Source organism: Ambystoma mexicanum, chromosome 4q (genome assembly GCF_040938575.1).
Source record: "Ambystoma mexicanum isolate Mex_15411 chromosome 4q, UKY_AmexF1_1, whole genome shotgun sequence".
Taxonomy (NCBI): Eukaryota; Metazoa; Chordata; class Amphibia; order Caudata; family Ambystomatidae; genus Ambystoma; species Ambystoma mexicanum.
In genome coordinates, this window is record NC_090928.1 from 41,785,333 (window position 1) to 41,800,275 (window position 14,943).

General features: G+C 42.1%; 1 protein-coding gene across 12 annotated transcripts in view; it reads right to left on the reverse strand.

The window, feature by feature from the left end:
• Nucleotides 1-14,943, reverse strand: part of AFDN (afadin, adherens junction formation factor) — a 2,107,422-nt gene that overhangs the window by 642,857 nt on the left and 1,449,622 nt on the right. For all 12 annotated transcript variants that reach the window (XM_069607417.1, XM_069607414.1, XM_069607416.1 and 9 more), the window contains one exon: nt 9,346-9,432. In XM_069607417.1, the coding sequence (XP_069463518.1) occupies nt 9,346-9,432 (87 nt within the window). The remainder of the gene's footprint in view (nt 1-9,345; nt 9,433-14,943) is intronic.

The window sequence follows — 14,943 nt, forward strand, 5'->3', positions numbered from 1 at the left end:
TCACCCTTGTGGCGTTAAGGGCGGGCATCTGCTGTTAGGCTGTTGGGCATGTTATGGCGACCTGAAATCCACCACAGCCCGTTATTGTGCCTAGTAATCCCTGGAGGAATATTTAGTGCTAGCTGAAGGATCATAAGTAAGAAATCCACCAAATGTATATATTTAGATCTCCTGGTTTTGGGGGAAGAGTCGGACTAAGGTTGCTCCTTAAGCTGTCAGGCGTACCCAACTCAGGTGGTCACTTGGAACTGAAGCTTTGGACATTATTGGAGCGATTTCCTATTAATAAAATGATTCATTCAGTTTATTTAGGATATTAATATATGGAATTACAGGATCAATTCAAAACTTGTTACTTTTAAAGGGTGTTTTTTTTTAATTTTGATAAGAATGGTTTTTAAAAACGAATGCCCCTTAATAGATAGCTCTTTCTTTATTCTCCTCTTCATATTGTGATATTGTCTGATAACCCTATACACCTGTATTTTAACTTAGTTTGTGGCTGCAAAGACTTCTTCTGCCCTATTATTTTTAGTTAAGGGTTCTCTTGTATTAATACTATTTAGTGTTGGTTCATTAGCACTTTAACCATGAGCCCTTCTTTTGGTTGGTAGGGAGTACATTTTGGTTTTATTTGCTGTGTACTCTGGGATTCCTAATCTCTGGAGGCTGCGAGGTGGCTCCTCTCCTCTGGGGTTTATAGGATTCCCATACCTCCTGTGCATCTCTGAGTTGTTGGATTACCCTTTTATTAGTACCATGGGGCTGGGCCAAGCTCGTGCTCACACAGTCTCAGGTCAAAGAAAGGGAAAAAAAAATACACCCACACCTAATTCAAAAGTAGGAACTTGGGGGTTGGGTAAAGTAAAAAACACAAAGAAAAGAGGTAACAAAGAGGCTAGCCATACTAGTTCGGTCAAATGTGCATTAGAGCAACCTAAGATACTTAGTTTTCTAACTATAAAAGAAAAAGTGAATGTACCTGAGACAGTAGAACTCCAACCTCCCCCTTCTAATAGCTCGATGATTGATAACAATTCACTGTTGAAATTGGTACAGAATTTTAGACGGCAATCTATGGGAACGCGCATAGATTTGGATATCTCTGCGGTAGACGAAACCAATATGAATAATGTTAGTGGAATAAGCGTGTCAGCTACACCAGATTTGGATAAATTTGCACAGATAGATGTTGAACCTAATGAGGGTGATGCGTCTTGGAATGTCACTGGGAATTCCTTTGAAAATACACCTAATAGGGTAAGGTGTGGTGAAAGCAAAAATTCACTTAAAGTCGGTGAGAAATTTGATGCTCTGACTACCATGATGGCTGTTCTTCTGACCATCTGCACTAAGTTGTTAAAGGAACAGAGCGACATCAAATCATTTGCTCAACAGACTATCGATAACACTAGAAGATCCCTTCGGACTATGGTAGAGGAATTTTGGGGAAATGACATACATAGAAAATCTAATGACTTGAATGAGGTTAATGTAGCTCTAGGAGATCTGAGTGAATTGGTTTTGGCGGCTGAGAAAGAAAATGAGAAAGGTCTCAGTTAAAGACACACCTCAGTGAGATATCTTCCCCTAAGGGAAATTTGGCAGAAGTAATACATTCTAGTGTTAGTGAAATAACTGCGTCCCAGGGGTTAAATAGACGTACCAGACGCAAAAAAAAAAAAAAGATCTACCCGAAATAGGGTGGCTATTGCTAAGGCTAAATCTCATAAGAGTGTTAAAAGGAATACCTTGGCTTTAGCCTCTACAGCCCCATTAGATTCTGAATGTGTAGAAGTGGGAAACAGCTTTGAAATCATTGAACGGCAGCAGAAGTTGGATGAGGGCAAAACAGCAGCTATTAAAGTGAGGGGTTTAGATAACTGGCTGAGGGGTAAAGAACATACAATAGATGAGATAGAATTAAGGGATGAAGCATCTTTGAGAAACAACTTTAAATATGTTAAGATCTCTATTAATGAAAAGGTTATGTCTCTTACTACCAAGGAGAGGGAGATATATACTAAGAAACCCACGAATCAAAAAAAATTCTGGTACCTATATCGCCAATTTCTGATGGAGGATGATAATAGAGAAAACAATGACGTGGGACAGGACGTATGGATGCATTATATTGCAAATCTCTTCTTCAAGATAAGTCACATCTCCGTTATTCCCATCTGTAGTAATCCATATGAAACACAATCTCCCCTTCGACATTACTGATATCCTCAAAGTCATCTCAAAAATGAAATCCTCGCGAGCCCCGGGCCCAGATGGGATGACTAATATTGTTATCAAACAAAACCCTAAAAAAATGGGGAGTGCTTTTTCTTCAACTATTCTCTGGTATATGGGAAAGGGTATTATTCAAGATAGTTGGAGGAAAGCCATAGTCATCCCTATTTTTAAAAAAGGGGGCAGAAAATTGCTTGATAATTATAAACTGCTAGCAATGGCCAACAGCAGCTGCAAGATTTTGTGTTCCCTGTTAGTGGGTACCTTGAACAACTCGATGAAGGAGAAGGGTCTCCTCTCTACCCAACAAACAGGTTTTAGAAAAGACCACAGCACCCTGGACAATCTGACTATGTTGAATCATATCATTGCTGACACAAAGGATAAACGGGAAAAATGATATGTGTGCTTCATAGACTATTTGAAAGCATTTGACTGTCAACAGAGATTTATTGTGGGAAAAACGGAGGGAAAAAAAGATATGCCTAATAATCCTTCACTTTTTGAAAGAAATGTATAGGGATACCACAGTGTCCATTTGTCTGGGTAAAGGAGGGATGTTATCGCCTGCGATCAGTACAAACCCCGGCCTTAAGCAGGGATGTGTTGCATCGCCAATACTGTACAATCTGTACGTATCGGATATGTGGGATAGTTTTATTGCTATAAATAGCTTCCCCCCCCAAAGTGGGGGGAAAAGCAATATGTGGCCTTACGTACGCAGACGATACCATTTTAATGGATAAAACTCCTGTAGGACTGCAAAGATTGCTGGATGGACTGTATTTTTACTCGGAGGCAAACAATCTAAATATCAACATCAATAAGACCAAGATTATGGTATTTGGAGTATCAAAGAAAGAGAAGAGAAAATTGACCTCTAGATGGCAAATCAATTCTGTTACCTTGGAGGTTGTTGATGCTTACCCATATTTGGGGATACCTATTTTGAGTAATCCCAGTATACATTTCCTCCAAGAGGCGGTAGGATACTAAAATACTAAAGAAGTGGAATGTCATACGGAAATATACATCCAGTAAAGGAGGCCACTCCATTGAAGGCTTCCTTGAGGTATATAAGAGTTGCATTATACCTGGTATTTTGTATGCCTTGGAAACAGTGGAGTGTAAACATCTGAGTAAATTAGGTAAACTTGAAGGGAAACATTGGAGACCTGTTCTAGGATTACCCAACGCTGTGCCAATAGAAGCAATAAGATGAGAGCTGGGGCTTATTTCCATCTCGACTTTGTGGAAAATAGGATGCTGTAAATTGTATTTTAGAATAATATTGGGGGAGGAAGGAAATCTACTTAACCTTATAGGAAAACATAGAAGTGAAGGCAGATTTAAGAATACTTATATATTAAGTTTGCAAAATACAGTATTGTCCTTACTCGAAGATTTAAGTTTGAAGGTTCCTACGGCGAAAGAAGATGCTATTTGTATTTTGAAAAGTCTAAAGAAAAAAGCAAATATCTGGGATTTGTGTGAAAATCAAACATACTTCTATACTAAGACACGATACTCTGTGTATGCTCTCCAGGGTCTTAAACCTGCCACCCCGAGAGAATACTTATTAAATACAGGCAATAGGGCAATGAGAAGATTAATTCTGCAATTACGTTTGAATACCCTCCCTTGTAAGGAACTCACTGGTGCTAGGACTAATATCCCCCGAGCAGAAAGACTATGTAGGCACTGTAAAATCGAGGTGGGGACTGTAAGACATATCCTTACCATGTGTACTAAATTAAAGGAATTGTATTACAAAGGATATGTAAATATAGTTGGGATTTTCAAATGATTGAATCAGATCAATTTTGGTCAGTTATTTATGAAGGGGAGATCAGGGAATAGTTTCTTACTTGTAACTCCATTTCTCCAGCATTGGATCTTTCATGGATTCACATGCTTAGAATATTCCCCGTTGTCAGACTGGGAACCCTCGTTAGGGTTCCCAGTCTGACAACGGGGAATATTCTAAGCATGTGACTCCATGAAAGATCCTATGCTGGAGAAAGTCTTTTATTGGGGCAGCTTTTTATATTTGGAAAAGAGCCATCTGTTAATGAATTACTTGAAACTGTTTTTATAATGCAATTTTTCTTCTTTCTTTGACTTGATTTTAATTGGAAGAAACTGATTGTATTGTGTTTTTGTTTTCTTTTGTACGATAATGGTTTAAGGATTGAAATGTAATTGTTTTTGGTGATTTACTTTTAGTGTATAAGGTTTTAATTAACCAAATTGCACTCTAAACTAATAAAATAAAAATAAAAATATAATAAACTAAAGGTCAAAGTTTGCATCTCACATGAAGATAAATTTGCGGCACCCTGTGTACAAGCTCCTGGTCCTCTAAAAGTAGTGCCTGCCTACTAGGTGATGCCTGATAGCTAGGAGCTAGTTTTAGCTCTTGCTCATGAAATCTGAATTTCTATCCCTGAGCCTCGACTTAATAAAGGTTCCTGTGAAGAGTTTTGAAAGAGGCCATCAGGAACTGCTAACACATGGCCATGCCTGGCCTACCTGAAGAATATCCCTTTCCACCCTCACTTGTAACTAGTGGCACTTCTTAAACAGAACACTGTTTAAACCAGGGAACAAGCTTTTATTTGAGATTGGACATAAGGTTGGTAGGGGAAATGATTGGCCACATGTAATATGTTGCAGGCCACATATGGAAAAATGTATGATCTCCTTTCAGGGTGGCGTGTAGTGCTTGCGACAGAGTGTGAATACATATACTTTGAAAAACATTAAGTCTTTAGCAAGTTAATTTTCTGTCATCCATGACACAGACTGCTTTAAACTTACAACATCCTTCACAATGACAGACCTACATCTGACCATCGTAGGCCTGTACATCTAGTCTCCTGCCTACCTGCAAGAGGATCTAGGGTCCTCTTACATTTTAGCAATGACGATATGCCAGTTAGGTGTGATGATTCACAGGATCTCGTCACTTTTCCCCAGAGGGGAGCCCTTCCCTATGAGATTAGGGAGGTGAGACTGCTACAGAACAGTCCCCTTAGGGGAGGTAAAAAGCCGGAGAGACTCCCCCCATGGGGAGAAAGACTCCTGCTCTGTGAAAGACTTCCTTAAACCTTTGTTCCCATAAACTGTGGCTCTGTTGACTCCTTTTCCCTCTAAACCTGAAACTACTACTGTGTGTTATTGTGAAGTCTCTAATATTGTGTCTGCAAGACCAGAAAGGACTGAGACGAAGACAAACCAAAAAAACATACAGACTAGTAGTATAAAGGATCACCCACAATCTGTGATGAGGTAGTCAATAGGAGGCATGACGATAACTTCAAAGGCTTTGACAACAAACATGTCGCAACGCTGGATCGCGCCCAGCAGTATAAAGTAAAGAACAAGGAAGGAGTAGGTGTGTTCGGGAACAAGAAGAGCAGCAAGCGAAGCTAGAGTCCGTCCTGCAAGGCCTGGGAAATTCAAACCTGTGCTGCCTCAAGCTTCGAGAGACAATCTGTCTCTAAAGAAGAGGTCGAAAGGAATTACCAGAGCTGGAGGGAACCCGACTCGCTGCACAAGCAGGAAGAATCCATCCTCTACGAGGTGGACCGTGTCCTCCAAAAAACATATCCAGACCGCCGCAGCAACAGCTTGGCGGAGACGCAGACAAGAGAGGAGGAAAGCAGGAATATGCGCTGAATGCATGCAGAAGCAACAGCGAACAGAGACCACGGGGAAAACCAGTAGCACTCCCCAGTTAAGATACAGGTTAACGGGAGTTGCGGGAAAGCCATGTGGAGTTCAGGGAGCCCAAAGAGTCATTATCCATCAGGAGTTATCTCCCTCGTCACAATAGTGATAGCCAAAGAACCAAGAGTCAAGTATTCCTATGGAGTAATCTCTGTCCTTACAGTGTTGACACAAGAAACCATACATCTCAAGAGTGCCTCGGGAGTAAACTCTAATCTGTAAGGAACTCGTGGTGGCAACAGTAAAGACAGACACAAGTGATCACAGTTCAAGAGTGTTTATTGAACTTTATACTGGGTGAGAAAAACGCCTAAACTAAACCTAAAGCTAAGATGAGAGCAAGCTACGACCATCAAATAATAAAGGCAGCCCTAGTGGTGTATTGTCAAATAAAAAGAGCCTATACTAAAAGAAATAACTATTGCCAATCCTTACTACTAAATTACAAAAAGGGTGTGGGATAATAATCACCAGAAAAGAAAGAAGTGTTCACAAAATGATAAGTCAGGATGGTATGGCTGGGTCTCCCTTTCCACGTTTTTAGTACGGGACAAGGCGGGACTTCTGAGCACAGCACAGTCCTGGATCTCACCAGCACGAGGCTCACAGTTCAAGTTCAACAATACCAGAACCGTGAGGGGTCAAACACTCTTCTCTGCAGAGTCTCTCTCCTTAGAAGGCCTGATGGATCAAAGACAACAAACAAAAGTTATTTTGGTAATCTTGTACCTTGGGCGATTGCTCTTCACCCTTAGGACCTCCCTTCTCCGGGCTCAGATCCTCTTTTTAAAATGGGTCTCCCTCTGTCGGGTTCACTACGGCCTCTCACATGTTGCTCGCAATTTTCAGGAGCTTTAATGTCCGTTCAAACAAACAGCACTGTGGACAATCCCCAACCGGTTTCACTCGCGCCAACACAATGTTAATGTGTGTATTATTCTTCAGACAAATAAACAAACAAAAGTTCCTTGGGCGATTGCTCTTCACCCCTGGGATCTCCCTGGGCCGGGCTTGGATCTTTCTTGTAACTTGGGTCTCCCTCCGTTGGGTTCACTACAGCTTTTCAAATGCAGCTTTCAATATTGAAGAACCTTAATGTCCTTTTTAAACAACTTCCCACTGTGCACAACCCTCCACCGGGTTCACTCTTGTCTTCACAGTGTTCACAGGTGTATTACTCTTTACTCAAATCACATGTATTCCTCACACCGGGTTCACATTTGCCAAATATACAGTTCACTTTACGATCTCAAGCAGTTTCTTACAATGCAGGATTCACTCCCCTTAACTTTCTCTTGGCAATGGGTCATAGACTTTCGAGTGTACAAGGGATTTGTCGTGACTCTTGCAGGACCACTGCCACACCTCACACCGCCCTTTCCTAGGGCCTTCTGGTACTTTCAGTTTCTGCCAAAAAGGGGGCCAGCGAGAGCCCTTCAAATGAGCACTGGTGTGGCGCCTGACCACTCTGCAGCTGGTCCTTCTCGGGCTTTCCCAAAGGTTCAAATACACAAGTTCTTTGTTCTCAAGTTCTTGCACTAATCTAATGTCGCCACTTGCAACCTTGGACTCGATACACGTTGGTTTGCTATCAACTTCCTTCGACTCACCGATTGTGTTGAGTCCACCGGCTTGGCTCTGGAGTCAAGGATGGCACCATGGTAGCCAGTGTGCCTCTCCGCCTGTGTTATGAATGTGGGAGGCCCCCATGCACCGTTGACATTTGTTTCTCCACACGCCAGCTGTAACTCCTGGTCTTATGAATTCCCTTTCAGAGGCTTCACGAGTCTGAGTTGAAAAGGGCAAGGGCGGTTTCCCCCTCATCGTCCCTCCAGGTGTCACTGCCTTCCTCCACCGTTTGAACTGCCAGTTCTATGTAGCTGTTTCCTTATGTGTTTGGCCTTGCTTGTAGTGTGCTGTCATGGCCTGCCTTTTATCCCTGTGGGGAAGGTAAAGGACTGTCAGGTTGATTATTATCAATTGCCTGACTTTGCCTGCCTGACCCTTGTGGTGTTGGGACAGGTCAGGTAAACGGCTCTGGTGTTGGTCCGTTGTCTGTTACGGTGAAAGAAAGTGTTTGTGTCGGAAAAGAGGGGATGGGAGTGAGCTTCTAAATATCCTACAGGGTAGGATGGGGAAAGAAAAGGTGGTACAAGGAAGGGAGTATCGCGTCTCAACCATTGGCATCTCATTTCCATTCCCCGAAAACCCCTCATCCAGGTGAGCCTCACCCAATGGTCCACCCCCAGGAACTGGATCCAATAGCGATGGCTGTGTCCTGGCCACCTGGATAACAGATCCTGGGGACTAATAAGTGAGACGCTTCAGGTTTCTCACACATCACAGTGGGAAACCCACTACATGTGTAAGATACCAAAAGGACCAAGAACTGTCAGGCAATCTCCCCAATAGTCAATATATAAAAAATCCTGACCATGCTCTAGCAATATGAAGAGTTGATAAAGTCTTAACTCTTGTTCACAAACCCTTGGGAGGAATTGAAGAGATTTCTCGAGACTTGTCCAAAGGGCTATCAAGGAGCAGTCTCCAGAGGTCTTCCAGATTGACCAGGAGAAGGAAGTAATTCTCCTGGTCTAAGCATATTTGGTAAATCAGACCCTATTGCAATACACTGTTAAGTCAACCCAAGACAGGATTGTTTCACCAGGAGGGAGCCATTCTCTTGGTGGCTTGAATTAGAGGTTCATTGAACACATTTATTCTTGGTTTATTTGTTAGTGGTAGGGATAGAGTAGTTGGTGTGGACAGAGGATGGTATTTTGGTTTCTTTTGACTTGCATCCTAACAAGTACCAGAGTTATTCTGTGTTGAGGTTGGGAAAACCCCTTAGAAAATAGGGAGAGACTAGTTATTTTCTTTCTTTGAATAACAGTACATAGCCAAAATGATACTATCGTGTCACCCTCCTTACCCCATCATGCCACATAGGTCAGAAACACCCATTAGAACAAGCTCTCTGGCAACCCTCCGCCTCTCTGTACTCTATTTATTGTCCAGTTTCCTATTCTTTCCTCATACTAGCAGGCCCTGGGCCAACAGTCCACTCTCATGGGAGGTTAGGAAGGGAGTCCGAGAACAAAAAACCATCAGAAACAGCACTGCATTTTCCTGCTCATTGCAATAACCCCTTTTAAATTAACTAGACAGACAGATGTCCATCTAGGAGCTCACTTTAGCCTACCACCTCTTCTCCTGTAATTTTCCTGTAAGGTGAACTAATCAAGCCCTCTGTTTTCTACACACGAATTTACTCATAAATTCCTTTAAATGAACATCTCACTGCAATCATGCTCAACAGAGCACTGTTGACCGTTAAACACAAATCCAAGATAAACTAACTAGTTTGTGCCTTACCTTTGCAGCAACAATGCTCAAGCCCATTCCATTATGCTTCTTGAGCGTCACAGTGATTATCTCTGGGTCCTTTTTGAGAGGCTGAGCCTAGGGAAAGCAAAAAAAGATACCATTTTCTAAGCAGATGACCATCAAAGCAAAATGGGAACATACTAATTCACAGGGCTAAGGAACTCTTTCAATCATGCACAGGTTAATGAAGACATCAGTTAGGGAAGTAATCTGAAGATTGGAGAGAGGAATTAAACCAGGAAGAAGGACAAAAGTGCCCTAAAATCATTCAAGATAAAGAACAGTTATTGTATGAACCCTACAATCGATAGCACTACACCTTTCAAGATGTTCATGATACACTTAGAAAACAATTAAAAAAGGAACCTCTAGAGTGTTAGTGCCAGAGAAGTGGAAATGCCTGTCCGAGTTTATTATTTTTACTTTATTAGTGTTTTTTATGTAGCAAAAGTCTAGCACAAAACTAACTCTGGAAACCTTTACAAACAAATCATTTTCCTGTGGATGCAGGTGTCAGAATCCCATTAGAGTGGGCATTTAAATGCCTGTTCTGAGAAAAGAGATCCTACTTGGCATTTAGCTCCACTCATGAACCACGCACTATGTTTCCTCTCAGTCTCTATCATGTACCTGAAAAATCAGATTCATAAGTTTGCCTTCATAACCTCTGCTAACAGACAATACACATTGATTACTCAATCAGTGAAGAGAACAAATCTCTGATTGAAAAACATGAGTGGGTGCATTTTAGGAGGAACCAAATGAGTTCTACGATTCACTTCACTCTCCTCATAATGTGCCGAGTGGAGCAGTGATGCCACCATCACCTTTCATATTTTTTTATTTAAACAAAGGAATCCCTGAGGTCTACTCTTTCTTTAGAGTGGCCACAATCCTCCTTTGAGACCCTAGAAGTAGTTGCATATTAAGGGCCCGATTCACAGAAGCGTTGTGTAATGGCGCAATCATATAGGAAAACCCTCTGTGAATCGGGCCCTAAAAGTTGTCAATGAAAAGGAGAGCAAGCCTCATATTTCCTATATCATCATACTTCTGGTTTTGAATTGGCCCCAAGGGAACCCATCTGAGATACAGACTTCTGTTTTGGGTCTAATGGAGGAAGGATTTTTGAGATGAGGGGACATGCATCTGAAACTGGGAGGCTCTCTCACATCAGCTTTTGAGATGTAGCCGTTTCATCATGGAAATAATGTATAGGCTACACATTTTTGGATTAATTTATTGAACAAAGACGAGAAATAAAAGGAAACGTTCTACCATTTCCAATTATTTCATCATTTAGCGAAGAAAGGATATTCGAGTCCCTTTTGGTGCCTGGGCAAATGTATGCATTTCACAGTGATCCAACAGATTCATGATTCCAGACCTCCTAGAATGCCAAATCTTCTGGGCCCACTGGCTACAAAGGCTATGTGCTCAATTTTGGGATGAGGCAAGAGGAAGCATATGGCGATGCTCAAAATTAGCTCAACATTAGATAGTTCCATGTGCCCAGTAATGAGTCAACACTAGCTTAAACTTAACATTGGCAAGACAGGGGGGTCATCCCGATTGTTATACGATATATTGGACTCTGTAAATGTGGTATTTATACACAACTGGGACTTTCCAGATTACATCCTTTTAGAAAATAACTCAGATTGATAATGGATCACTATCTTTCTCTGCCCCCTGTCAACCTCCACCACACCCCAAATCTAAGTGTTATCAATCAGCTGCTATTCTAACTGGAACTCATGCGTCAGATCCTGTACTACAATAACCAACTCTTAAGTGGGCAGCACTATCTATCTCAGGGGTTTGCAACCTGTGGTTCTCCAGATGTTCTGGACTCCAACTCCAACGACCCCCCCACCATTAACTGTGGTGGCTTGGGCTGATTGGAGTTGTAGTCCAACACATCTGGTGAGCCAAATGTTGCAGGCCCCTGGTCTATCTACTTTGACATAATAGAGAGCAGTGAGTGTGCACAGCTATTGGTTTGAGTTCTTGTACTTCTGGTGTAGGGGAAGAGTTTGATCTCTGGGTGGGGTGCACACCCACTATAAGGTGGCTCCATGAAAAGCTCTAAAAATGGGACAAAAAGAAGAACATTGGCTGATCAGCCTGCGGTGTGGGCTGCACACCCCGATGTCCACTTGGTGGTTTCTAATGTTTGTGGTTGAGTAAGACGTTGGTACAACTCGAGATTAAGCACCACTATTCACTAATAAAGATTAGTTATAATCAATAAATTGTGTGTAGTTTGAAAGCAGATGTACATTGGGCCTATGCATTTCGGACAATAGTGTCCTTCGTCAGGGCCTATTTAGGTAGATTAAATATTTTGACGTCAATACATCCAACATGATAAATCCCAGGCCAAATGACTCACTGCTCCCTATTGTGCCCATTCTACATCCGTGGACTTTTTGAGCGTTCCATGCTAACAATGTCATATGAAGAAATAGATTACCTGACAGACAATAGAGATACCACACTCGGTTTTTCAACCGAAGAAGCGGACGCCATCTTGGGTCTGATTAAAGAAACAAAGCAATCCATCACCAATACGAATCCACAAAGTAAAATCAAACAGCCGGAATACACCATCCGGAAGACAATCAACAGAAAGTTACATGCTGTCACATTGAGTCGATATTACAAAGTACCACTTCGACCCACACTGTGTAAGGAAAGGAAAGAATTTGTGGCAAAATGGGAACAGATATTGAATAAGTGCTCCCATGATTTAATTCTATTGACATTTAAAGAACTATCAGGAAATACGGAACAATTAAAAAAATAAATCAATACCCGATCGAAAGAAATTACAGATATAACTGATGCAGAATACTTCCGAGATTTTATTGGACATCAACACCAAATTAGAGGGATACAAATCCGATTTGGAAGCACGGAAAGTGAGAAAATTTAAACATGATACCCATGGCTACCTAAACAACGAAGTCTACACCTGGGCCGACAAGTATCAGTTCCAAGGACCAAGGCCTAACAAAACATCGACCGACAATCGTAGTTCCAAGTCAAAAACAGAATCTGGTGTGAACCTATCAAGAAACGACCAGATAGCCAGCACCTTAGGTACAGGTAATAAACAAACAACCTCTACTAATCCAATAACAAGCAACACATTTTTACAACTAGGCAGAAGAGGAAAAGGACGAGCAGGCGGAAAAGGAAGAAACCAAGGTATGATAACACTGTTCCAAACCCAACTGAGCTAGTAGTTAATCTATCTAAAAGACTTCTATCTCAACATGAGATAAGAACGTTGGAGAAAGGTTTGAAATGTGTATCTACTTATAGCAGCAACATGTTCAACACGATACACAAACTAATACGGAAATGAAAACTCAAAGTATTCTTTTTTCGGAATTATCAGCACCAGTAGAATTGAATGAACAAGACAAAGAATACATTGAATTCCGGCCTGAAAGTACATTTTCTGCCCCAATTAGTGTACCAGCAATTGAGATATTTCACAAGATGGTAGTAGCAGATATCAAGAAACTCCAATTCAGAAGCTCTAAGGTCTACAATCTAAACAGAGGAGAACTATCACAAATAAGGAAACTTTTTTTCAGATACATCTATTACCGTCAGATTCGCAGGTAAAGGAGGCGCCTTTGTGATTTTGAATACTGTTAAGGAAAATTCTCAAAATGTGCGAATTCCCTTCTTCCTTAGAGACCCCCAGCTCTTTTTGCTGAACTTCAGGACTTTTAGTTTCTAACCTGGAGAGAGTGAGACCTTTTTCCCACTCTCTCATGTATTTTTCTGTGATTTGGACTCTGTTTCTTTTGATTTTGGAGTCTGACAAACTCCATAGGCATCATCTTAACATTTTTGCACAAAGCACCTTCAATGCAGTGGCACAGGGAAGTCTTTCAGATTTCCCAAATGTTTAAATACATTCTCTTGGTGAAACTACAGTTTCCAAGAGCAATGAAGTGAAATTAACTTTACTTACATTTAATGGTTGGTGGCAGTGGTTTACTTTTTACTACCATTGTGTGTTTTTACCGCGGGCTGCGTTCGCAGCTGCAGTAGGGCACCCCTGGGTGCCTATTTTGTCAAAATGCTCCTGGTTTTGTTTTTTCGCCATTTCTTGATGGAAAGGTCCTTCTTGAGATTTACTCTGCGCGCCAAACCAGGTTTAGTCCCTTTGTTTGTTTTTTCTTTAGCGGGATTCATGTGTGAAGCCTGACTCTGGCTCAAGCGTGTCTGGCAGGGGCAGGAAGTGAGGGAGGTGGCACGAAACTCCCTGTACTTAGTCTCCCTCGTTACAGGAATGCACCCAAGGGTGAATGGCTGAAGGGCTGTCCTTGGAGGACAGCCACCCCGCTGTGTGATTGGCAGCTAGGCTGGAATGAATGGGAGAAACCTGCATAAAAGGCGAGGCTTTTTGGCTTGGAAGGCAGAGTCGACCACTGGATGAAGGAATCCGAAGAAGAACTTGGAAGAGACGTCTGCTGCAACTCCTGGACCACTGGCTTGCCCAGTGAAGCCCTGCTGCTGTGCTGAAGCTCCGAATTTGTTTTGACTAAAGAAGCCCCGCAAGGCCGACTTCTCCCATTGGGTTGGTGGGACCAATCAACCCCAAAGTGAACTCGTCTGGACATCCTCTCGGAGCTGGCTGCACTTCCACTGCTGCTGCTGAGCCTCAGGAAAATCCTCCGGACTCCCTTGAAGCAGGACTGACCAAGCCTGAGCCATCTCAACAGAGTGCTGGACCCCAGATGTGAGGAAAGTCTAGAGTGGTATCAGAGAGTCTGCCGTGGTGCTATTTGCTGAGACACGAGGAGCTGAAACTGCGAAGTGCCGCTGAATTGAAGTTTGACCTTTGCTGCCGCCGACCTCCCCATTGTGTTGCAGGAGTCCCTAGAAGTCCTTCCTCTTGTCCCCACGTCTGAGGCACAGGAATAACAGGATCTGCAGAGCCACACAGGAACAGAAGCCAGCTGGACCTATTTCTTCTAACCAAAAGTACTGTAAACCTAAGAGGACTTACCTCATGTTTTGTAGCCTTGCCTGTTCTCAGTTGAGACTTGTTTTGGTTGCCCTGGCAGAGTTGCTTGCAGCTTTGAACCTCACAAGCCCCCAGCTTGTGACCCTTTAATGGAATTTTATTTCTACAAACTTTTCTAAAAACATTGTGCAAGACTTTAACTCACCTGCAAAAAGATCTTCAGCTCCCCTAGACTTCGTTCAACTAACATTGACTGTCCTGGCTCCCTGAGAGACTCTTCTACCTCTGACTTTGTGCTTTCGCCTTTCCGCCAGGAAAGGGTTAATTTACTTTGCATTGGAGGGTTTTAAAAGTACTTACCAGTTTATGAATTATCTGTTAACCTTTGCACCCAAACTCAGTATTACTCTAAATATACCAGTGATAAATTAATGTCCACAGTGTCCTAGTTATTTAAGTCACATGAGGGTATAGGAAGGGACTGTATGCCATCCCCAATGGGTATCATCCGATTTATGATACAATATATGATATGATATTTTATTTATATCACGCTCGTACAAAAGTGTTCAGAGCGTGACAAGGCAAGGGAG